This window comes from Lipotes vexillifer, unplaced genomic scaffold (genome assembly GCF_000442215.2).
Source record: "Lipotes vexillifer unplaced genomic scaffold, Lipotes_vexillifer_v1.1 scaffold738, whole genome shotgun sequence".
In the NCBI taxonomy this organism is placed as follows: Eukaryota; Metazoa; Chordata; class Mammalia; order Artiodactyla; family Lipotidae; genus Lipotes; species Lipotes vexillifer.
Window position 1 is genome coordinate 1,260,235 of NW_006769699.1, and position 26,503 is coordinate 1,286,737.

At 37.8% G+C, this 26,503-nt stretch overlaps 1 protein-coding gene across 1 annotated transcript in view; it reads left to right on the top strand.

Moving 5' to 3' along the window:
• Window positions 1-26,503, top strand: part of GPR158 (G protein-coupled receptor 158) — a 327,088-nt gene that overhangs the window by 268,554 nt on the left and 32,031 nt on the right. The window contains 2 exon segments of the mRNA XM_007445867.1: window positions 9,412-9,521; window positions 23,286-23,524. Coding sequence (XP_007445929.1) covers window positions 9,412-9,521; window positions 23,286-23,524 — 349 coding nt within the window.

Below are 26,503 nucleotides of genomic sequence, written 5' to 3' on the forward strand. Positions count from 1 at the left end.
ACTCTTTCCTTTCACAATTTCTCTTCATGAATTATCCCAGTTTAGTTTTTTAGCATTCATTTCCCCGTTTGTTAACTACATTCTTTTATCTTTAGTTATAACTTTCATTTCTTTTTATTAGATTATTTTTACCCTATAAGCAACATTATTCAATTTAAGCCCTCCTTGTTTATTACCATGAATAAGCTGGTCAAAGTCCTAGGGCACCAGGCATTCGACAACATTCAGCCTCCATCAAAGGTCACTGTCCTTACCTGTTTATCTTTCCTATGTAAAGGCAGACAGTAACACATAGTGATAACTTGGGCTCCAGACTCAGGCTCAGTTTAAACCCCAACTCTGCCACTTATTGGCTGTGTGACCTTGTACAAATTCCTTAACTTTTCTGTGCCTCAGGTTTCCCACAGATAAAGTGGGGATACTAATGCCTGCTTGAAAGGATTGTTGTAAGGAACAAGTAGGTTGTTTGGTTAAGACACTTTAAGGTAACTGGAGTATCGCAGGCACTCATTAGATGCTGTTGTTATTATTATTGTCCAGCTCCCTCCTAAAAGATGACAGACAGACCTCTGAGTGGCTTCCCTCTCGGGTGCAGGTTTCCTCTTTCTTTGAGTTCTTCATCCGGTTATACATTGCCATCTGCTTTCCATCTTCCAGAATTTTGTTGATAGCTATCATCTGTTGTCATTTTTACTCATACTCTCTTTGGCCTTCAGAGTTTTGCAGTCATTCACTAGAGTTTCCAGAAGTAACAGACATAAACATGTTCAATCTGCCAGGTTGAACATGAAAATCTTCATTCTTTGTTAGTCACAGTTTAAACATAGATATAAATACTTGAAAAGATCCAAATTATTTCTCCCAGTGCACTGTGACCATACCATGTTTTTCTTATTGTTTAAAAATATTACAACCAAAAAAGTCTTTTCTCAGTAGCATCTAGTCATGAGCCATGTGCAATAATCTCAGAATTATGAACTTGATGATGAGTTAGACTCCACTGGAGAAGGCAGCCTCGGTAGATTTCTTTTCATCTTTTAAAAATGTCTTCTTTAAAATTATTTTTCGCATTATTCTTTCTCTAAATGCATGCTCTGGGTATTTAATGGCTTTTTGTTCTATACTCTTCTTATATCATTTGCTTTGAACACAGGTAGATAATAGCATTTTTGATGATTTCAAAGTAGGGTCTCCTTTGGTGGTAGATAGCTTCTAAGGTGGCCCCAGCGATCCCTGCCTCCTGGTATTCATAGCCTGTTCAATACCCTCCCTTTGACCACCCTGTTTCTAATTAATAAAACACATCGACATTGAGAGCACGTCACTTCTGCAATGAGGTTACAGAAGATTATGACTTCCATCTTCCTAGCAGACTCTCTTTTGGGCTTTGATGAAGAAAGTTGCTGTGTTGAGAGGTCCCCATGGCAAGGAACTGAGAGTGGCCTTCAACCAACAACCCACAAAGACTCAGGGCCTCAGTTTCCTCATCCTTCAAGGAACCAAATCCTGTCAACAACCACATGAGCTTGGAAGTGTATCCTTTCCCAGCTGAGCCTTCAGATGAGACCCCAGCCCTGGGCAGTACTTTTGTTGCAATCTCGGGAGAGACCCTGAGACTGGCAAAGCCTAGATTGCTGACCCACAGATACCATGAGATAATAGATGCGTTTTTTGTTGTTGTTGTTGTTGTTTTTTGCGGTACATGGGCCTCTCACTGGTGTGGCCCCTCCCGTTGAGGAACACAGTCTCTGGACCCGCAGGATCAGCAGCCATGGCTCATGGGCCCAACCACTGCAAGGCATGTGGGATCTTCCCGGACTGGGGCACGAACCCATGTCCCCTGCATCGGCAGGTGGACTCTCAACCACTGCACCACCAGGGAAGCCCCAGTAATAAGTTTTAGACCATGGTTGTGGAAAGTCTTAATCACAGCCATAGACCCCTTCATGTGTATAGTAATTTGTATTAAGTATTTTTCTAATTTTTGTAGTTTGAATCCAACTTTAGATATTTAGTTAAACATTTACAGGACATGCATTTTCACCCTAAATAAATTTCCTGTGGATGGAACCATATGTCTTGCCAAATATAGAAAAATAATTTAGAATACATTCAAGGACTTTGAATCTACTTATTTTTAAAGCAAATCACATATAAAAGTGCTTTAATATACTTAGTCCTGCCTAAATGATTCATTTCCAGCCTCCTAGTTCAAAAGATAGCAAACCTGGGTAGATTAAGTACTAGGTTTTAACACTAGATATTTCCAAGTGTTACTTTTGTGGACTGTCCTCCATCAAGATGAGATATATGCTTAATTCTCCTTTGTTCAATAAGCAGTGTTGGGAGCACAGTAAACTTGAGAGGGATGAGTGGGCCTGGAAAATATTTGACTAGCAGGACTTTTCCTTGTATGGAGCAGAAGGAAATTGTAGATGCGGTAGAGAAAGTCCTTAAAGCCCCAGGAGTCCCTCAAATCCTTATCAAAGGGCAGCTTCATCAACAAAAGTCTCACCACCGGCATCTGTCCCCGTGCTTCCGTTACCCAGGAATCTTTTTTTATAAATAAAACTGTTCACACACACCAACAGAAACTCCAACGCATGTAACACCTTCACCTATAAAAGTGGTTTAATTCACAGCCAGTTTCACTGAACTGAAGCAAATAACACTTGATGAGTCAATTAGGAAAGTAGAATTGCTGTGTCCAACACTATTAGGAAACTTGCTCAGATCCTTAAAATATCAGGCCTAAAACAGGAGCTTCACATCTTTCAGTGTCAGAGCTTCGGGTAAAGCACCGGACTGTGCTGACTGCTGACGGTTCCACCTTCTAAGCATTATTCTTCCAGAAGCACCAGGCCTTGTACCTTCTGAGCAAACATAGCAGAGGTCAATATTCTACCTCTGGTGCTGTGTCTATATTTGCAAAGGAAAATTATTTTAAAATTTTCTTCTATTTTGTACATATTCGAAAAGACTAATAGCCTTTTCTCTATGATTCTCTTTTCTTCCTCATTCATTGTGTTCAGTATCCAAAAGGTATAAGCAATCAAGCTGACTTCAAAACTAGCTTAAAAAATCACATTTGATGAAATGGGTGGATAATCTGTGCACATTTGTTTGGAATGAGGGGAATGCTCGGAAGGCTATTTCCAAAACAGCAATACTTTTAAAAATTACAGTGTCTAGAGCATCCCACCCCTAAGATCAGCTGATTGAATTTTGTAAGCAACTGAAGAAACTTCCAGTGTTGTAGAGCCAAGTTGTTAAAATGCCCATAGGGGTACATCCACCTTAGACCTTCACACTGAAGGCTTCCTCTCAACGAGATTGGGGGAAACAAACCTCTAGGCAGAGTAGAGTGAGTTCCCAAGAGGCAATATTAAAGGTAAAAGAAAACCGGTGATTTTGCTGTGACATGTTTTCTCTTGCTGGCCCCGAATGTCTCTTTCTTCTCTCACCCCACCCTCCTAACCCTAACAGTTTATACACTGTGCTTATTTGCCCAGCAGTTGTGCATGTTCTTTGGTCCTTAGATGGTTCACTTATATCCTGCTTCTCACACATTAAATAAAATATCTTTATATCTATCATTAGCCTCTAGTATTGGAAAGAAAACGGGAAAAGTTTTCCCTTGAAATATGTACTTTGAAAATACACCTTAGGCAGCTCTTCCAGTAAAGGAATTTTTTTATGGGTTTCCTATTTTGATAATGGCAATGGTTTTCTATTTTGATAATAGGCAAATCAGTGAACCCCATTAAAATTAAGTCTCTGTCTTTAAAATGGGGATAATAAAGTATATCTTGGACCTCAAATATAAGTAACGTGTCTAGCACAGTGATCAGTGGGTGGGCATGAGCAGCTATTGTCATTTGTACAGAAATGTACAATCATCATCATTCATAAATCTTCTGCTCAGTGGCTTAGTTTTTCTTCATTTCTTCTCCTACCAAGGTCTGTTATGAAATTTGTTATTAACTTAGGATTTGGGAGGAGGTATTTATTTTACAGTAATTTGTTATACATTTATATACATGATATTTAACAAGAAAAGGTTAAATATAGGGATGTGAAAAACATTGAAACATCTTAGCCTTGTTTTTTTCTTATTACAGATTATATTAACTAATACAAGGCTAGATCTGAATGGGATGTCTTAGGAAACTTACACTCAATATATCCAAAAATGAACTTACTATCTTCTCTCCTTCTTCACTTCCTCTCTCCCTCCCTTCTTTTTTAATCTCATTCCTTCCACATTGGGTTACCTCCTATTACAACATACAGCACTAGAGAATAGGCATGCAATCATGAATAAGGCAGTTACAGTCCCTGCTCTCATGTCTTACATGCTAGTAAGACACATTCAACAAAAGAATTACAGAAATACTTATATCAAAATAGATTTGATGAGTGTGATGAAGGAAAACTCAGAATTCAATACAAGTAAATACCATGCAAGCGAGGTGGAAACCTGACTTGGTCTGGGGGTGCTGGGGAGCATCGTGGATGCCAACCCTGACCTGAGACGTGAAGGACAAGGTGGGTGTGGGGAGAGTTTTAAGCAGAGGTAACATAATTTTTTCAGCTTACACATCTTTTTTTTTTATCTGTTTCTTTTCAGACACAATCGTCCTCCCAGTCATCCAGGCTTAAAATCTTTACATTATCTTTGACACTTTATTCTCTTTTGCCTCAACAAATAATGAGTTGCTCAATTTTCTTGATTTAGCATCATCTTTTCCTCTATTCCCATGCGTGACTGAATTCCCATTCTCACTGTATTTGTTACATCTTTCTTTACCTTTTTCCTATAGCTTTATTTTTTCTTTCATTCAACAAATATTTCTGAACATTTCCTGTGTGCCAGGACTCTGCTGGTGCCAGTGTTACAGAAGTGAACATGATAAACATGCCTGTCACAGCGCCTACAGTCCAGCATGGTGCCATGCATCCAGTGCTGCCATAAAGCAGGGACAGTGTCCTAAACCACAGGCAAAGCTTTGTCCTCCTAGAGGAAGGGATATTCAGGCTGAGACCTGCAGGTGAACAGGAGTAAGCCAGGTACAGGTGAGACTGTGGGGCTGTGTAAGGAACGTCCAGTGAGAAGGGACAGCATATGCAAGGATTCAGGGGCTTGGGTGGAGGAAAAGCAATGATGTAATAAAGGCAAGCTGCTGACAACCAGCTCGAATAATTTTGACTTTTTCATGGGAGCCAGTGAAAGGTTCTAGGCAGGAGGGTGAGGTGTCAGAAACATCACCCCAGGTGCCGTTTGGGAGCTGGAGGAAAGAGGAATGGTGGAATAAGATATAAGAAGAGGGAAAAGGCTGGTGGGAAAGATGATGGATTGGGATTGTTTTTCTTTTTTCCAACTGGTCTTTTCACCTTCACTCTGTTTGCCTTCCATGGGCAACCAGTCTTCTTGCATGCTGCTACCAGAGTAACTTTCTGGAGCACACTTCTGATCTCAACCCAAAGTTTAATGGCATGTCTGCTCTTGGAATAAAATCTGAATTCCTCACCCTGTTATTCACAGTTTACAGTGAACTGGCCACATCTCTGCTTTGAAGCTTGATATTCTACACTCCCCTGGATATCTTCCCGCTGTGTCCCTGTATACTCCACACTTTGAAGCATCCCCACAACCATGGCTCTGTCTCAGGCCCCCGTCCTCTTTCCTCTTTGCTTCCATACTTAAACCCACTCCTCCTTCATGCGCTCTCAGATGTCCAGCCTCCTGGGATAGCTTTGCTTGTTTCCACTGAGAGAAATTTCCCTTTTCTCTGAATCCTCAATATGATGCAATTCATGGTATTGTGGCATTTGTCATCTCCCCACGTGGTAGAACTATTTGGAGAGGCAAGCCAGTGCAGCTCTTATGAGCATGAACTCTGGAACCAAACCACCTGGATTCAGATCCCAGCTCTGACACTTCCTAGCTGTGTGGCCCTGAGCATATCACTTAAATTCTCTGTGCCTCATTTCTCTTCTATAAAATAAAAGTCCCTACTTCATAAGGTATTGTGAGGATTAAATGTGCAAATAATGCAAAAATGTATAATTTAGTATCTAGCAATAATGCTGGATAAATATGTGGTATGATCATGCCAGTATTTTTATCATTTACATGTAACATCCACTCTTCTAAATGATAACTTGAGGACCTAATCTGCATCGGATTTACTTTTATGGCTTCTAAATCCCTTACTGCCTCACGCAGAGTAAATAACTAGTGAACATGTAGGTTAGAGTCGCAAAGACCAGTGAACCCTAATGGGACTTTTCAAATAGTTTATTTTGAAGATAATATTGTATTTATTAAATTAACTAAAATAGATCATTGAGCAAATATTTTACATATAAATGTAAAGCACCCAGGATTTTACATTTGTTTCAGGGAGAGACCCCTACAGATAACTATAACATAAGGTAGAAAAAATATACAGTCCAAAAGTGATTACAGGAATTCAAAAGGAGTGGCTAGAAGCATTAGTAAAGAATTCATTGAATTCATGAGATGCAATTATACTGCATTGCAGGGGTAACTTTTAGAACAAAACATTCATAAATCAACTCTCATAATAATATTAGCCAATACTTACTGAATACTCACTGTAGCAGACACTATGTGTATCGCACTGAAACTTCAAAACAGTCCCATCAGCAAGTATTATTGCTGTGTTCATTTTACAAATGGGAAAACTGAGGCATAGCAAGGCAATGTCTGTCAAAGTCATACAACTAATAAAGAATAGAGCCAGGATTGGACCCAAGGAGACTGGATTCAGAGCCTGTATCTCCACCACCACACTCTGCAAAATTGAGAGTTCTACCTCACTATTTGCTGAACTGTTTCTAATATGTTTTATTAAGTTCACTGGCATTTCATTTTCTATTACTTTTTAAGCTTATATCTCAGTTATTCTTTCATTTATCTCTGACCGACTCAATCTTTCACTTACAGTTAACAAGTCCTCAGATTCTTTATCTGTGAAATAAAAGTTTGAACCTATATCAATAGTTCCCAAACAGTTCAAGAGCAATTCTTTCTTTCAAAATAAAAAAATCATGCAGACGTCTGTAGTATAGTTGTTCACCTTTGCTTATTCATTCTCTTAGTTGTTGCTTGTTGTGAAATAGAAAAGTTTGCAATAAGTCTCAGGCTTTTGCAGCCCCCAGGAATCCACTGTGCTGGAATAATCTCTAAAGCCATTTCTAGTGGAAATATTTGAGATTTTATATATTCTAGACTTTAGGTTCCTATGTCTCTAGTTTCTAATCTATCATTTCTCTCTGCCATGAGAAGGAACACTTATGCTTTCCTAATCCCTTAATCTTATATCAAGTTTTCTCTATTCTTCTTTCCCATAAGTTTTCCCTTCTTCCTTGAGCTCCAATTCCTTAGTAAACAGTACAGCTTACTTTGCAGAACTCATAATTACCACTGGACCCTTGTGCATAGGAACTATGTCTAAAACATATGAACTAAAACTTAGAATACAAAGTTACAGAATTTTAACTTGTTTTGTGAAAATAGAAAATAAAGGAAAGGTTTTATATCAGGTTTTGGATGCAGTTTCCTGGCAGATTAAATTCTGAAATCAAATCTTTATCTTCAGCATAGACTTAGTGAATTAGAAAATTAAGGACAAGTACTATATACACACAAAGGAACATTATCTCCTGTCCACATCTATTTTTTACCTTCTTCTCATTTCTTGACACTTTTGTCCAGTCTTTTCCCCAGTCCTTGAGAATTTAATCGTAATGGTCTTGTCAATGCTTAATTTAATACTTTATATAGTAGAAATATTAGAGAGATGCCAGCATAGAGTTATAGGTAATGTCATGCTTGGTACTGCTGGAGAGTGGGGCTCCATTTGTCAGAAATCAGCAAGAAAATGTCAGCACCCACCCCATCTCCCCCAGCTATGCTTTCTGTTTTCCAGTATTCACATCTTTGGGATGAAAAACCAAAATAGCATTGGGGATTTTAGGAGTGGCATATACCCTTCTGTTACAATGACCTTTTGCTCAGCAGAATCAGTTCAGGCCAGCTGCTCCAGCAGAAGAGTGCAGGCCACATTTTTCAATGGCATTAATCCTTTAGCATGTCCAAACCATTTCCTATTCAATGAGGGCCTTGCTCAAAACCATGCAGTAGCAGATGAAAGGTTGTGCGTACTGTGCTTTCACAGGACTTTTGACCATCCCCCAGAGTTGGCCACTTGTTCCTTTGTGTCCCATGGAGCCTGCACAGATGTTTATCACAGCACCTATACTGCTTTGATGCAATTTCTTCTTTCTTTATTTATTTATATACATTTAAATTTTTTATTTATTTATTTTATTTTTGGCTGCGTTGGGTCTTTGCTGCTGCGTGTGGGCTTTCTCTAGTTGCAGTGAGTGGGGGCTGCTCCTCGTTGCAGTGCGCGGGCTTCGCATTGCGGTGGCTTCTCTTGTGGAGCCACGAGTTCTCGGTGCGCGGACTTCAGTAGCTGTAGCACACGGGCTTCAGTAGTTGTGGCTCGCAGGCTCTAGAGTGCAGGCTCAGTTGCTGTGGTGCACAGGCTTAGTTGCTCTGTGGCACGTGGGATCTTCCCGGACCAGGGCTTGAACCCATGTCCCCTGCATTGGCAGGGGGGGGGTGGCCTCTAGAGTGCAGGCTCAGTTGCTGTGGTGCACAGGCTTAGTTGCTCTGTGGCACGTGGGATCTTCCCGGACCAGGGCTTGAACCCATGTCCCCTGCATTGGCAGGCGGATTCTTAACCACTGCGCCACCAGGGAAGCCTCCAATTTCTTTTTTATATGGCTCTCTTCCCTTTCTTATTGGCCTTTGTACCCATAGCATTTAGTATATTGCCTGGCTCATGATAAATGCTTAATTAATATTTGTTGAGTGAAAACTCTGGAGTGAGAAGCAAGGAGTTAGTGAAGTGATGGAGCCAAGTACTAAGTGAGGTAATAAACATGGAGTGATAGATGATGGGGGGATGGGGTGCAGTACAGGGTAATCCTCTTAGGATATTTCAGACAGGGGAAAGGTATGGCCGGAAGTGTGGAGCAGGGATAGGCACGGCTCCAGCTGAGAAAGGCAGTGGGAACTCGCCTGGCTGGCCCATCCGGGGAAGTAAAGGAGAGTGAAGCTTGGACATACCAAAAACTTAGGGGCAATTGCTAGAAACTCCTGAAAGCTAGAATGAAAGACTTTAATGAGGAGACTTTATAGTTCTCTGTTTTGGACAAAGAATGATCAAAATAATATTTTAGAGTTCTATTCAAATAAATATGTTCTCATGTCAAAATTCATAGTATTAAACATCAGACTGTGAAATACTGATTTTAATCTGTGGGTCATCAGCTGATCCTGAAGGTCTCTTTCTTTCTCTTCTCATCCCACAGGTTGTTATTTTGTACTTTGAGCCAAGCACATTTCGCTGTATTCTCCTAAGATGGGTCCGTCTTCTCGGTTTTGCTACTGTTTATGGAACTGTCACTCTCAAGCTTCACAGGTATATTATGTTTTATTAGTTTTCATTCCCATGGGAGGATCAAAGTGTTTGGCTTAGCATGTAATTGCAAGCTCAGTCAGCCACTTAAATGGTTAAATTTCAGAAATTTAGATAGGAAGATGATATATATTTTGTATTTTCAAGACAATATCTTTAGGATTCTCTAGGAAAGTCTTTAATACAATTGAATTTGAACAACATGCTTTAATAGAATGTGCCATTGGTTGAATAAAAAATAAATTTAGAATGAATGTGAAACAGTATTTACTAGCTAAGAACAGGCAGAAATACAAAGACAATACAGCTGAAATAATAATCCAAGTCCAGAGCTACCAAAGAATCCTGTATAGTAGAATTCAGCAATATGCTTAGCTGACAAAAGCTATTGTCGTCCTCCATTCCTGAGTTCCATGCCCCAGGGTAATCCCACTGATATTCTTTGGATGAATTTCCAAAAAATAGTATTCTTGGTTTCCCTTCTTAACCAGTAGGCTCCAGTGATTATCAGCCTTATAAATTGGAGAACACTGTAAATTCCCTTATACTTTAGTTTCAAAATCACCTACTTCTAAAAAGTATATGATAAGTACTAGCAAGAAAGAGGCAAGAAAATAAATTACCTATCCAGAAAGGCTGGGAATAGCTGGAAATGATTCTAGGGCTTTCCCTTGCCTCCTCTTTCCAAGTTTTCTCAGCGCAGTGGTGCCAAAGAGCATAGGAGTTAAAGTATAAATCTCTCCTGCAGGATAACACTGTAGTTCTATAGGGGAAACCTTTTACGCTGATCAGCTTTAAAGCTGTTTTAATAGTCACAGTAAGCCATTCATATTTTCATGCTAATTTGACCGTAAGTATTTCTCAATAAATGTATCTTGATATGGCTCATAAAACAGTTTATCTTAGATGCCATAATATGTGTTATGTTTGTCTTTAAAGTCACCCTTTCTTGAAATGTGATCATTATACTCTCCATTACACAAGCATCTCCATTTCTTTTACTATTTTTTGTACTTATTTTAATAACTTGGAATGCTCCAGATTATCTTTTTGGAAAAAATGTAAATGTCTTTAACTCTCAAGATCCTTTCTTATATATGTCATATAGTACAAAATTTATTGGACTGGACTTCAGGAGGTCCAGTTTAAATCTCAGTTTAGCCTAGGAAATCATAGCCCTCTGTTTACTACAAAAAGAAATGATTAGACTAATCTCTAATGGTTTTTCTGATGCTCACTTTATTCTTTCCACATCATAGCACACTTTGCTCTTGTGTCCTGTTCTTTAAGTACTTTCTGGTTTCCATGCCTTATATGATAACTGTTTTTCAGCTGGTGCTCGCTAAAGGAAATGAGAAATCATTGACAGCCTATAATGGACAATAAGACTTCTGGAATTCCCAGAAGAATGGGTGGCCTCTTGAGACTTGAGAATGACCTCTCTCCCTATGAGTCTAGCCCTTAGCATCTGTTGGGTCCTCTATTATATGATACAGTTTGCTTATGTAATTATCTTCTTCATTTTTACCTAATTTACCTTCTCCTTGAAGTGAGGTCATTCACAAGTGAATCCCCAGCTCTTAGCACAATGAATGACACATGGCAGGTGCTTAATGCATAATAGTTGATGAGTGAATGAATGAAAATGTCAGATGCAGACTTTGAAGCTGCTTCCCACAGTTCCCTCCACACATAAAGCATTCCTATTTCCCTGACTCACTGTGTGCTCTCATGTGCCTGAAACACATGACACTGCAGTCTGTGAGAGGCTGTTTGTGGGACAAAAACACAGTATTAAATAACACTGAATCACAGAGTAAGAAAATTCCTTCCATTCAGGTTCTCTTTCCATCCCTCTGATTATTTCCAGGAGAAAAAATAGTTTGGAAATAGTAGGTCTTTAACACCTGCCAAACAGTTGCTAATTTTCCTTTACAACAAAGAGTGGATCAAGCTTCAGGCTCAGAGCTTCCCACTGCAAGACTATCTAGATGAAATTTATTATCTTTATTTCACTGTATTTATTTTCATAGTTACATTCTATTTATTGATTACCTACCAGTTTTTCATTGAAAGTAGCGATATAAAGTTTTCTTTAAAATATTTTAAAGATTTTTTTTTGATGTGGACCATTTTTAAAGTTTTGTCAAATCTGTTGCACCACTGCTTCTGCTCTACGTTTTGGTTTTTTTGGCTGCAAGGCATGTGGGATTTTAGCTCCCTGACCAGGGATCGAACCTGCCCCCCACTACATTGGAAGGCGAAGTCCCAACCACTGGACCGCCAGGGAAGTCCCTTTAAAATATTTTAAAGCAATAAATAGAAGTTGATTTAAAGAAAATATTAGTTGGTACACAGATACAGGCAGAAATCTTGAGGGTGGCATACAAATGATTGGGATTTGGGAAACTAGATTACTTCATCATTCTTTTCTTTATTTTAAAGACTGTAATTAAAACGATTTTCTCTCCGACTGTGTGTCCCTAGAAGTCATTGCAGTGAAGAATTACCTACTGAAGGCTTAAATCGAGTGGAAACTATTTCTAATTTAATGAGCTGAATTATTCTTATCCTGTCTGAACCATATGGCTGTATATTATATTGTTTTTCCATATTGTTTAAATTTAACTGATTCCAGTATTGTTTAAGTCTATAAACTGAAGAATCAACATCTCAGAGGAATGTGAGCAACCCGATGGAAGTGAGTGGCTGAACCAGCTTTGTATTCCCCATCCTTAGTGCTGCATCTTGCCCATTTAAGGTATTCAGATATTTGTTAAGTGAATGAATGGGTGGATGGTTATAGTGAATGGAGCTGCAGGGATGTCTTTGGTTGATATCTCTTATAGTCAAGCAACGTGTTGTCCTCAAGAAAGGACTTTGAAGATTTTGTGGTAACGTGATAGAGAGGAAAGACATAAAAATCTTTACAAATCCAAATTTGAATTTCAGTTCCGCCACTAATAACTTATACAACCAAGAAGAAATTATTTAACTTCTGAGAATCACTTCTCACTGCACCTGTAGAGTTGCTGTAAATCTTAAACATGATTGAAATATTTGTAAAATATGTCAAGTAGGGGGTTTTGGTTACAAACCACAGACACTGAGGATGGCTAAATTAAGCAAAAAAGGAATTAGTTGGAAGGGTATGGAGAAGGTCATAGACTTGAAGAGAAAGCTAAAGAACCAGGCTTTGTCGGACCTGATGCAAGGTAGCTTCAGGGGTCAAGGTAGCCTGAGCTAAGGGATAAAGTCCCTTGAATGCTATTTTCTCATTTTTATAAGAACTAATTTTTTTATTTCAAATTTTTTTAAAAAAGTAATACCTCTCTAGGCAGAAAATTCTAAGGCAATTATCAGTACTGATAAAGTGACTGTTCTAGTCCCTTGAGAATAGGATAAGCAGGAAACACCTGAGTTCTTGTTTTATTTCAGCCATTTCCCTCAAGGCTTAGTAAAATTGTTTAACATTTCTTTTTCTCTTTCCTGATCTCTCACTGATCAATTTTAGTGTTTACAGAATTCCACTAGCTCTGAAAACTTGAAGAAAATATGAAAAAGGAATAGGATCTCAGTCTGTCACTAGAAATGATGCTGTTAGACTAGGACGGGAACTTAAGGGTTTCATTCACTTTTATCAAATCTCCCACCTTTTTCTTTAGTGGTCGCTCCCCACATTTGAGAGTCATACAGCCAAAGACTACCATACCAAGCCAAAGGAAAATTGCAAGTCTTTTGTTTATTAACAAAAGTGCAATACAGAGGTGTAACAAGTTAGGGGAAGGTGGTGAAAGTGGTCCAGTCCTTCAGGAAGGAGTATTTTATCACTGACATTGTTTAGAATCACCAGCACATGGTGATGATAAAAAGCAGAACAGCTTTGAGTTATCATTTTTATTGCCTTAAATTCTCTACGGACACTATTACTTGCACCCAGGGCAGACAAGTCCCACCGCCCCACCTCACTGGTAGGCCATTCATGCAATGCAATTTATTTGAAGCTAAAACTGTTTTGTTTCTCTTTAGAGAAAGAAAGAAAGGAGAATGGGACAGGTTTTAGCTGGCTCAATATGGATCATAAGGAAAAATAGAGCTGAAATAGGCAAAAATGAAGAAGGTTCATTTATAAAAAGAGTTTCCTTCAGTAACCATGGATATGTTTGACTTAGTACATTAATGATGTAGGGCAGACCTAAAAGAACATCTGGCACGTCCATGCATGTGTGGGTTCACAGAATACTTGCTGTACGTTGGTTGGTTGGTTGGTTGGTTGGTTGGTTGGTTGGTTTTAAGAAACCTGGAAAGGCAATATCTCTAGGCTCAGAAAATCTAAGTATATTATCAGGAGGAAAAATGAGGAACTGTTTTAAATGAAAGGGGGTAGAGAGAGATTAAGAAACTTAATGCTAGAAGAACATTTTCCTATTCCCTGTAATATGATTTCTGAAAACAAATTGACTTTTCCTTTTTCTAAGGCTAATCAAGAAACAACAAAAGACTTTACTATATTTAAAACATATTGAAGCAGGCTGCAAAAAAACCTTCTGGCTCTGGCCTAGGGATTTTCATTTCATGCATTATTCAGTACTGCTCACTCTGGATACAGCGCAATTTGTAGCAGTTTTCTCTACTGCACTCATTAGCACCAAATATTTACACTTTGTGGGAACGGATAGATAGATAGATAGATAGATAGATGTTTTGTTTCCTTGTAAATGTTTTTATTGAAGTATGGTTGATTTACAGTGTTGTATCAATTTCTGCTGTACAGCAAAGTGATTCAGTTATACATATATACATTCTTTTTTATACTCTTTTCCATGATGGCTTATCCCAGGATATTGAATATGGTTCCCTGTGCTATACAGTAGGACCTTATTGTTTGCTTACATCTGCTGACCCCTGCCTCTCACTCCACCCCTCCCCCTAGTAAATTTTGAAAGTGACTGGAAGATATTTATATTTATTTATTTTATGTATTCTTTTAAAGATATATAAAATACAGTAAGATATTTTAAATTTTTTAAAGGGCAAAAGGAAGAAAATCTTTTTATCCATTTTCCCAATGACTAATGATGTTGAGATTATTTTCAGGTGTTTATTGGTCATTTATACATCACTTTAGAGAAATGTCTATTCAGGTCCTTTGGCCATTTTTTTTTAAAATAAATTTTTATTTATTTATTTTTGGCTGTGTTGGGTCTTCGTTTCTGTGCGAGGGCTTTCTCTAGTTGCGGCAAGCAGGGGCCACTCTTCATCACGGTGCACGGGCCTCTCACTGTCGGGGCCTCTCCTGTTGTGGAGCACAAGCTCCAGACGCGCAGGCTGAGTAGTTGTGGCTCATGGCCTTAGTTGCTCCGCGTCGTGTGGGATCTTCCCAGACCGGGGCCCGAACCCGTGTCCCTGCATTGGCAGGCAGATTCTCAACCACTGCGCCACCAGGGAAGCCCCCTTTGGCCATTTTTTAATTGGGTTTTTTGTCTTTTTGTGTTGCATTGTATGAGTTCTTATATATTTTGGATCTGAGACCCTTATCTGATAAATTATTTGAAAATATTTTCTCCGATTCTGTGGGTTTTCTTTTTTACTTTCTTGATAGTGTGCTTTGATGCACAAATTTTTTATTTTTATGCAGTTCAGTTTATCTATCTTTTCTCTTGTTACATACGCCTTGGTATGATATTTAAGAAACCATTGCCTAATTTCAGATCAGGAAGATCTATACCTCTGTTTTGTTCTAAGCATTTTATAGTTTTAGTTCTTACATTTGGGTCTTTGATTCATTTGGAATTAATTTTTGTATATTATGTGAGGTAGAGGTCTAAATTCATTCTTCTGCATTTGGATATACACTTGTCCTTAGGACCATTTGTTTAAAAGATTTTTTTCTTTGGCTGCACCATGCGACTTGTGGGATCTTAGTTCCCCGACCAGGGATTGAACCCGGGGCCACAGCAGCAAAAGCACCGAGTCCTAACCACTAGACTGCCAGGGAACACCCTTTTTTATTGAATAGATTTTTTTTTTAAGATAATTTTTTCTTTATTTAATGGTCTTGGCAGTGTTGTCAAAAATCAATTGACTGGAGATGTAGAGGTTTATTTCTGGATGATCAGTCTTGTTCCATTGTTCTATATGTCTACCATTATGCTAGTACCACACTGTTTTGTTAAATTGACTTGAACCTGTAGGTCAATTTAGGGAATAATGCCATCTTAGCAATATTAAGTCTTTCAACCCATGAACACAGAATGTCGTTCCATTTCTTTAGATCTTTAAAAATTTCTTTCAGTGATGTTGTATAGATTTCAGCATACACATCTTTTACCTTCTTGGTTAAATTTACCCCTAGGTATTTTTTTGATGCTATAGTAAATGGAGCTGTTTAGTCAATTTCATTTTCAGATAGCTCATCGCTAGTATATAAAAATAAAACTGATTTTTTAATGTTGAACTTGTATCTTACAACTTCACTGAATGTGGTTTTTAGCTCAGATTGTGTGTGTGTGTGTGTGTGTGTGTGTGTGTGTGTGTGTGTGTTTTTTAGGGTTTTCCATATATAAGATCATGTCATCTACTAACAGAGACGATTTTACTTCTCCCATTCCAATATGGATGCATTTTATTTCTTTTTCTTGACCAATTGCTCTGGCTAGAACTTTTGGTACAATGATGGATAGAAGTGGTGAAAGCAGGCATTCTTTCCTTATTTCTGATATCAGAAGAGATAATCCGCAAGTTCCTTCTAGCTCTATGTTTGACTTGCAACAGTCCTGTAACCCTTCCTTCTTCCTTTATTTTTTCATCATTCTGCCTTATTCTGTCTACTTAAATTAAGGTCAAAAGAAAGGAAGATTAATATGAGATATGAGAGCACAAGCAGGTCACTGAAATGGACAAAAATACCCATATTTGGGAAGCTGAGTTGTGAGTTTTCCTTCTTATGAAGAGCAGTAACTTAAAATAGTCACAACAGTTTTACTGAACTTCATGTCTGATAAATGTTAACAATCTGTTTCTGCCTAGGTGATGCCAGTCCTTTTTAATATATACCTAACATCTACCCAGTGACCAAGAAGCAGCTTTAGGTTACTTCTGAAAACGAAATTTTGAGAAATTGTTGAAAAGCTTAATAAACATGAGGGCTTGTGACCATTTAAAGCAAACTGAGAGGGAGTGACTTCAGCCCTTTTTGTGTTGTTCACTCTTAAGGCTCTTTTGTCAAGAATTGAGTGGCTTTATATTCATAGAAGAAAATAATCACCTCCTACTTTTCATCAGAAGCATTTATTCTCTGGAGTTTCTAAGAAAGTAGTAAAATGTATAGAAATTCAAGTCTAATGGAGAGAACTTCAAGACTTTGGGATTTTTCTGATTAAATTAATAGAACAGAAGACTAGATGGCTTGAGGATGTATATTCCCGTTTAGTACACAAAAAAGATGCTGCTAAATCACAAACAGATGCAGATGTTCGGAAAATGGGAAACTTTCTGTTACTAGAGGCTTTAAATTTTGGTGTCAGCATAACAAAAACTCAAAAATTTATCTGACAGTTTAGAGCAGTCAGCCCATTAGAAAGACACCTGCACCAGTCTTAAGCCTTTTGGGAAAAAAAGCTCTCAAACTATAGCCTTCGTCCGAATTTACCTAACGGATTCGTTAAAATACAGATTTCTGGGCCCTAATCCCCAGAATTTCTGACATAGTAGTAGGTATGGATGGGATCCAAGAATTTGCATTTCTAACAAGTTTCCAGATGGTGCTGATGATAGTGGTTTGGGAACCACTAGCCCAGAGCAAGTGGCATCTCAAATGAGCCATGAAGAAATATGCAGGAATTAGCTAAATTAGGTGTTTGTATTGATGGAGGGAGGGGCAGTACAGGAAGCTGAGGGCAAAGGTTCAGATAGAGGACACCTGCATATAGTCCACAGGGACCCGCAGGACCCTAGGAAGGGGAGAATAGTGAGAGACGAGCATGCTGAAGCAAGGAGGAACCAATTTTTAAAGGCGTTTTACCATCGTAAGGTAGCTAGGATTTGGGTGGAGAGCCACAGAAGGACTGTAAACAGGAGAGGAACATGATCAGAGTGCAGTTTAAGAAGATCATTGTGGCTTTAGCATACAGTGTGGACTGAAGGTGGGCAAGACCAATAAGGAGACTGGTTAGGAAATTACTGAGGACAGAGGTTGATGACCAGGAGCTGTATAGTGGCAGTGAAAATGGAGGAAAACAGAAGGATTTGAAAGATATTTAAGAGGTAGAAATTCTTAATCGTGCATTTGGTGTCTGGAATGTAAATGAGGGAGAAGTATCAGTTCATTCCTAGGTTTCTGTGTTGAGCAATTAACTGGTACTGGTCATTGAGGCAGGCAACACAGTGGGTTAGAGGAGAGAGGGGTGGAGAGAATGACGATTTTATTTGGGGAACCTGTTGATGTCCCGTGGGTCACTGAGTATACAGATCTTGAGCTCAGGAGAGTGATCTAAACCGAAGTTACAGATCTGGGACTCACCAGCATATACATAATTGGAGCAGAGTTGTGGATGGAATTTCCCAGGTATAATCTGTAGAGCAAGAATAGAAGGTGACTAAGTTTAGGAGATCCTTGAGGAACACTATTATTTAAGGGGAAGACTGAGGCAGAGGACTCTGACAGAGACTAAAAAGCTGCTGACAGAGGAGTAGGCAGGGAATCAAGAGAACGTGACATAACAGAAGCCAAGTGCCTCCGCCACGCCAAAAGCTGGAGAGAGATCAAGTTAAATAAGGAGTAACAATATCAATTAGATATTTGAAGCAGATAATCGATAACCTAAGTACAAGTCCTTACAGTGGAGTTTTTTTGGGTTTTTTTTGGTGGTACGCGGGCCTCTCACTGCTGTGGCCTCTCCCGTTGCGGAGCACAGGCTCTGGACGCGCAGGCTTAGCGGCCATGGCTCACGTGCCCAGCCGCTCCGCGGCATGTGGGATCTTCCCGGGCCGGGGCACGAACCCGTGTCCCCTGCATCGGCAGGCGGACTCTCAACCACTGCGCCACCAGGGAAGCCCCTACAGTGGAGTTTTATGAGCTCAAACTAGAAATGTGGAACGTGAAAAAGTAGAGGCAGACATATAGTGACAGCCAATTCCTTTTTTTTTTTATCATTTCAACATGATTTCTATGAATTTATCTACTATTAATAATGAGAACTGAATATATACTTTAAATATACCTTTTTATATTAAATTCTGGAAATTTTTTGCAGTCCTCTTGTATACATTACTGCTTTCCTTTAGAATAGTGAAATCTTCTGAACAGATGGTAGCTAAAATTTTATCTGTGAAAAAAGTAGTAGGAAAAGTAATCGATTTAAGATTGCATTTTTTCTACAGCTGTATTTCATATAAAAGCGTGTCTAAGGATTTCATTTTTAGAACTTGGTTTCTAGGCAGTGAACCCTAGACTAACAAGAGCTCATTTTTTGAAGATATAGCAGAATTTTCTCATTTTATTTTAAGGCAATCCTAGAAAAATGCATCTTATTCCATTTTACAAAAACCAATATCCTGAAATGCTTAGATTGCCGTGCAGAGTTGTGTTATTGTATTTTCTAGTGTTTGAAAGCCAGTAAAAGCAGTAACAGGAGACTCATGAGGGCTCTGCTTTGGCTTTTCCTCTCTGGAAATGAGATTTGGGGATCTATGACAATCTTGAGTTCTCAGATTTTATAATAAATACCCATGGGGTCATCTGGAAAGCACGAAAATTTCTCATAATTTAGAAGTTGGATTTCTTGATTAAAAGACTACCATACTGGGATCATATAGATTTCCTCTGCAAAGGACAAACTCATCTGGTTAAGAAGTATTTTAAAGATAGTTATTTTAAAAATTAAATATTTCTTCTCATTGAGGTTTAGAGTTTCTATGTGAAAATCTTCAAGTATCAGAAAAATAAATGATTTCCCACATATTGGCCATGGAAAGAAAATATAAATCATAACTATTTTTCTCTGAAGAAATGGTTCTCAACCCAATGAAACCCTTCGCAGTAACTTGAAAAATCCCTAGGGGTCCCTGTGGGTTGAAAAAAAACCGTCCCTTCTTGCCAAACATTTCCACCCACTGTCCCTCAAAGACAACTTACATTTCCCTGCTTTGTACTTTGTTGTGTGATTTCCTTCAGCTAGAATGTCTCCTTATATCTTCTCTACTTTCCTCCATTTCTACCTACTGATAATCCATCAAGACCCAGACCTAATAGCACCTATTCTATTAGGTTCCTGGACTTAACTAACTACACACAACAACATATAATATATGCTGTTTTATATGGTAGCTATTTACATACTTATTTCTAGTTAGATTGTAAGCTTCTGGAAGACAGGAATCATATCTTATGCCTTCCATGTTGTCTAGTATGATACCTCGCATATGATTGTCACTACATAAACCTTTGTTCATTATAATTACATTTCAGATATTCAAATATAGTCAAGCTAGAATTTGGAACAATTCTCTCTTTTTCTTTTGGCCCTAGCCAAAATATAGAAGACCAGAGAAATGGTTCAGATTCCCTCTTTTGAGATCCTAATCATTCAAAATTTAGAATTCATCCAGGTACAACCAGAAACAATTACGTGCACATAGTGGCTACAGGTTTCTCCTACAAAAAATAAGATTGGCACTGGCAAAAATATTAGTTTTCCAAGAAATTTCTCTCATTCCTAGGATAGAGTTTTTGAATCTTGATCTGCTGATTATAGTAGAAGCCTTCTTAATGGATTAGTGATTGGTCAATTAATGAATAAAGGTTTTTAAAGTAGAAAGGGGTTAAAGAAGTGTATAGATACTGTAATTTAAGATACAAATAATTGTTCACCAATATTTTTGAAGTAAGTCCTCTTCTTTGACTGTGGATCTAATTGTTCTCTTTGTAGCATAAATCACTGCAATGTATTATCTGTTGTTCATAGTTTTGGTTCTTTAAGTAGGAGTGAGAATCTAAAGAGTTTTTGTTTGTTATTTTGAGGTAATCTGAGTGTAGACTCCTTCTGGGTTTTGGTTTGTTGACCACCACAATATATTAAAATTTTCCTTACTTTCCCCTAAGTTAACAGTTCTTTTAGTGACTCACCTTTATGGAGTCCTTCCAAAGCATTCAGAATAGAATTTTGTGCAAATGTCTCCTTTGCTTACACAGTCAATTTAGTTAAATTATATAAAATGGTAACAAATACTCTTTTATCACTTATATGTGGAATCTAAAAAATAAAACAAATGAATGTATATAACAAAACAGAAACAGACTCACAGATACAGAGAATAAACTAGTGGTTACCAGTGGGGAAAAGGAAGGGGGGAGGGGTAAGTTAGGGGCATGGGATAAGTGATACAGACTACTATGTATAAAATAGATAAGCAACAAGGTTATATTGTGCAGCACAGGGAAATATAACCATTATTTTATAATAACTTTAAATGGAGTATGATCTATAAAATATTGAATCACTATGTTGTATGCCTGAAACTAATATAATATTACAAATAAACTACCAAGGAAAAAAGATGATAACAGTGGGCATAATCTGGGGACAAGTACAACTGATTCTTAACAAGTAGCAATTCAACTAGTTGGAGCAAAAGTGAGGCATACTGGAGAGAGGCATTGTGTTCGCTGCCAGTACTAGCATTCAGCATGACACGGGCCATACTCAGTATGTTTCACCCAGGGAATGGAAAGTAACTGCTAATCTGGTGAACTACAGATCTTCCTTGACTTTCAGTGGAGTTATGTCCAGGTAAACCCATTGTAGATTGAGAATATCTTAAAGTCGAGGATGCATTCAGTACATCTAACATCATAGCTTAGGCCAGCCTACCTTATCCGTGCTCAGAACACTTACATTGGCCTCCACTTGGGCAAAATCACCTAACACAAAGTCTATTTTATAATAAAGTGTTGAATATCTCATGTAATTTATTGAATACTGTACTGAAAGTGAAAAACAGAATGGTCGAATGAGTACAGCATGGTTGTAAGTGGGTCAGTTGTTTACCCTTGTGACCGTGTGGCTGCCTGGGAGCTGCAGCATCAGGAGAGAATATCGTACCACATATCACTAGCCCCGTAAAAGATCAAAATTCAAACTCGAAGTACAGTTTCTACTGAATGCTTATCACTTTATGCCATCATAAAATCGTAAGTCGAACCATCTTTAGTTGGGGACTATCTGTAGTTAAATGGTCAGTAAAGTGATCTTCTTTTGTACTCTTATTTTATACTAATACCTTTCTGACATTGTTCCACATAAAAATTGAGGATAAGTATTTTATTCAGAATTAAATAACTACATGCTGTGTGTTAGGTGAAGGACAGTGGGGTTAAAGATATGCAGGGGGGAAGGATAAATAAGAATCTGCTAGAAAATAACTTTCTTTACTGGATGTGTTATGTTAATTTGAAAGAGCTATCAAAGCCCAGCATTGAGAGAAAAAATAGTAAAATACATCTAGGTTATTTCAGGTATGTATGTTTCATTTCCATACTTATAATGATTTTTATGAATAGTGCATATGAATATTTCATTTAAAATGTTGAAAGAATCAGCAGGAAATAGAAAAGTTGGGAAGATGAATTCATTTTTGCCTTTTGGGAATTGATTATGGATACCCTTATAGTATCATAAACCACTCATGGTAGTTTATGTCAAGCCACAATATTGTGACTTAAAATATCAGAATGAGAATGGGGAGTTAAAATCAGCTAAGAATATTTTGGAGATGAAATTAAAGAAAGGATGGCTGGGGCTTCCCTGGTGGCGCAGTGCTTGAGAGTCCGCCTGCCGATGCAGGAGACGCGGGTTCGTGCCCCGTTTCGGGAAGATCCCACATGCCGCGGAGCGGCTGGGCCCGTGAGCCATGGCCACTGAGCCTGCGCGTCCGGAGCCTGTGCTCCGCAAATGGGAGAGGCCACAACAGTGAGAGGCCCGCATAACGCAAGGAAAAAAAAAAAAAGAAAGGATGGCTGGAAAGATCCCTATAGTAAGGTTGGATTTTGTCTTCACACCATTTTTAGAGATGGAGCAGTTCTTAGATATCATGTAATCCAGTAGGTCTCAACTCTGGCTGTGCATTTGAGTCATATATACAGAAAAAAAAAACCCCAAATTTAAAAAATTGCTGTATTTCTTATAGGTCATATCCTCTTCCTTAATGCAATAATCTTATTCAGGGGTATTTAAATACCCTTCTTATTGTTTTCGTACTTATTTTTGGTAATGTGACAAAATGACTATAAAGGGAGGCTATATAAAATGATTTTCAGAAAATACCTTTTATAACATTCTACTATAAAAAAACAACAACTGGTTTAAGGAAGTCTTTGACTTAGTATAATATTGTAAAACCCAACTCCTCACTTTTAGGACTATTTTTTGATCCCTCAGAAACCCTGTTTGAGCAATGTTTGCCTGTGGATCTTTCTAAGGTCCTGAGAATTTTCCTTGAAATATTAAAACATACTCAAAAGAATTCCATCCTACACAAATCTGTTGACTCACTGACCCCTAATGCAGGATATTTTTTCTGCTATTGGAAGGTAAACTAGAATGAAATTCAGTAAAAGTATAGGCAACACTGTTGTTTGTTTTTTATGTTAAAACTCTGCCTAAGTAGGTTTGGGTGGGTTTAAATTTCACCTAGAAAAATGAGCTATTTTAGAATTTTACTTTCTGGTTGTTAGGTTTGCCTTCAAATTTTGATGTCTTGCTTTCCCAGGGTTTTGAAGGTGTTTCTTTCACGAACAGCCCAACGGATTCCATACATGACTGGTGGACGGGTCATGAGGATGCTGGCAGTAATACTCCTGGTAGTGTTTTGGTTTCTCATTGGCTGGACTTCGTCTGTTTGCCAGAATTTGGAAAGGCAGATTTCACTCATTGGCCAAGGGCAAACATCAGATCACCTCATCTTCAATATGTGCCTCGTTGAGCGCTGGGATTACATGACAGCAGTTGGTATGTGATCACTTGCTTTGTGCAATTTTATCCTTTGCCCACTAGCATTAAAATGGGCTTCGTTAGAAGCCTTGCCAAGCCCTTTCACAAACCCTAAAGGAATTTCACCTAATACGGTTTTGGTGAAACAATATTATGAAAAGATAATAATGACATGCGGAATGCAAACTTTTTCTGAGAGTTTCCATCTTTTTCAAAGGTGTGTAGCTTTGTTCAGAAAATGTAATCAAGGAGGAGAAATACAGTCAGTAAAGGCAACTTCTTTGTACAGAGAGACTTTCTGCTTTCTGTCCTATCAGTGTGTCCCTATTTGGCTAACAGTAGCTGTTCTCTTGACTTATTTCTTTAGCTGGGAGGAAAAAGGAAACGTACTGGTATTGTTTTATATAGTTTTGGTCCTATGATATATCAGACTTGGTATCTAGAGCACTCTGGGCAGAGTTTCTAATATATCTTTCCTCTAAAGATAATTTATTGGGAATTCTCTGGAGGTCCAGTATTATACAAACACAAAGCCATGCTCCTTGGAGATAGTAAATTATGTGACTGAGAAGCTGGAGAACTTGGAAGAATCCCATGATGAGTTGGGCCAAAAACAGATTATTTTTCTGGTAGCTCAGTGTTTTGAAAAATGAGGAAGAGAAAAATCCATAGGAATTTTTCTGTTGTTATCATTGGGCTATTTTAAACTAAGCCTCCCCAAATACAAAAACCCTTTATTATTTTGTTGTCATTCCCCTCAGTCAACCAGGGACAAATCTTAAATTTATTTGGCAAAAATAAACCCATGAATTTAATTCCCATTTTCTGTCTCCCCCATATTTGGCAATTGTTCGTTGAATGTTCACATTTACTGTTTTGCTAGAAGCTAATGTGTATTTAGTTTACAATTTAAATGGAATAATATTTTTCTGGACAAGATATTTTAGGAATCTTATAGGCCTGATATCTGTAATAATAAAGCAATGTGGGTACATAAAGGGAATTGTTATAATGATAATATATAAAGTCAATCATCATTATTTTGATCAATATCAAAGAAGATATCAGTAGTTTCGTATCAGGAGATATCAATATCAGTATCAGAAGATAAAGCATAGAACTAAGGTAAGAAGCAAGTCCAATTCTGACTTCAGTCTGGATATGAAAATTAAACAACTTGTATAGATATAAAATTTCTACTTAATAGAAACCTATAACATTATTTTACATTCTTCAATCCAAGTTAACCAAACTAGGGAAAATCATTTCCCAATATTACTATGAAGAAAAGCCCATTATATTTCTTTTATGTTTTACAAAGACTATAATACTCAAATTCATAATGAGGCATCATTGGGTAGGCAATGAGCAAGTGGAAATGAGCCCAAGAATTTGCACTTGTAACAGGTTCCCAGGCAACACTTTTGCTCCCGGTCCTGAAACCGCACTTTGAGAAGCACTGCTCTAAGTCTTTCTCCATTCTAATGATTCCAACTCCACAACCCCTGAATTTGTGGGAGTGGGTGGGTGGGTATGTGTGTGTGTGTATCTCCTAAAAGCAATCTATTCATAGATTGAATTTATTGATTTATCACATCACTTTATGGTTCTCCAGATTCCTTTAACAGGTTTTTAAGACTCCCATCCCCCCCAAAATGCCCTAACTGTAAAAAGAAAAAAAAAAAGACTCACAATAAATGTAACCATCCAGCATTATTTACAATGTATTTCAGCATTACCCTCTTTTCCAGTTAGGAATTTCCTTCATGCTTCACACAATTCCCACCCACCTCCACCACTGTTCCTATCAAAGGAAGTGTTCTCTATACCTCTGTACAATATTCTAAACTTTACCATGCCTCAAAGAACTTCTCTTTTATAAAGATTCCTGGGTTCAGGTCCGAGTCGTTGTCTTCCTTTATTGAACTACCACTGTACCAAGAGTCTTTACCACCTAATTTTGCTTTTTAACAATTTTTAACAATTCTCACTTATCTAGGTAAACCAGTAGTAAACTACCTGATGAGAGGAATAAGGCCTTTATATATTTTATGTCTCCCGTGAAGTGTTCAACACCTTACTAGAGACATTATAGGTATTCAGTGGATCTTATCATATAAAATTCTTACTTATATATAAAGAAAGTTTATGTAAAATAAATTGCAGGTTACTGTCAGTTATGTGTTCCTACTTATTTCTATATAGAAATCACAGATGTGACCTTCTTTAGAGTGTAAAATACTGGAAAATAAAAGACTAATGATAGGGTGCAGAGATCAAGAGGTAAGAAGTTAAATGTTTGGTGGTGGTGTTTTTGCTATCTTCCAGTCACTGTTTTTGTCCTATAAACTACAGCAACACCTTAGTTTCAAAAATTACACTTTTCTTGCAGTAACACAATTCTGTAAAGAAAAGTCAAGACACGTGATTTAACAACAGGAACAAATATTTGAAATTAGGACCATCTTGAAAACTCAGAGGCATGTGGTTGCTATAAACTTTTTTTCACACTGCCCTACAGCGATTTCATTTATTTCTCTTTCTGCATGTGGTATTAGATATTCCATATTTAACCTCTCTTAATTTAATGTTTGCTAATGTGTAACATATGCCTCTGTTCAGTCCTCTTTATATATTTCTGTAAGTACCATGTTTACCATTAGATATTTTTGTATCCAGGCAGTTATTCAAGAATAAATTCATGTATCTTCAGTCAGCCAGAAAGAAACATGTACTGAAAGCTAAGTTATTCCCCGTTTCCTAAACAGAAATGTTTCTATGCAGGGGGAAGGATGTGGAGAGGCTGGAGATAGGTTTTACCTTAAAGTTGTTGTGAAAAATCTTTGTCAAGAAGCTTAGTGTCAGAAGTCAATTTAGAAAAGAAAAAGGAAAAGTGATGGTTAATTTATTGATAAACATGTGTTCTGGATCACCTTTACCTGTCAGAAACCATCTATTTTTTTTTTAATGCAAAATAAAGAACCATTTGAAAGAGTG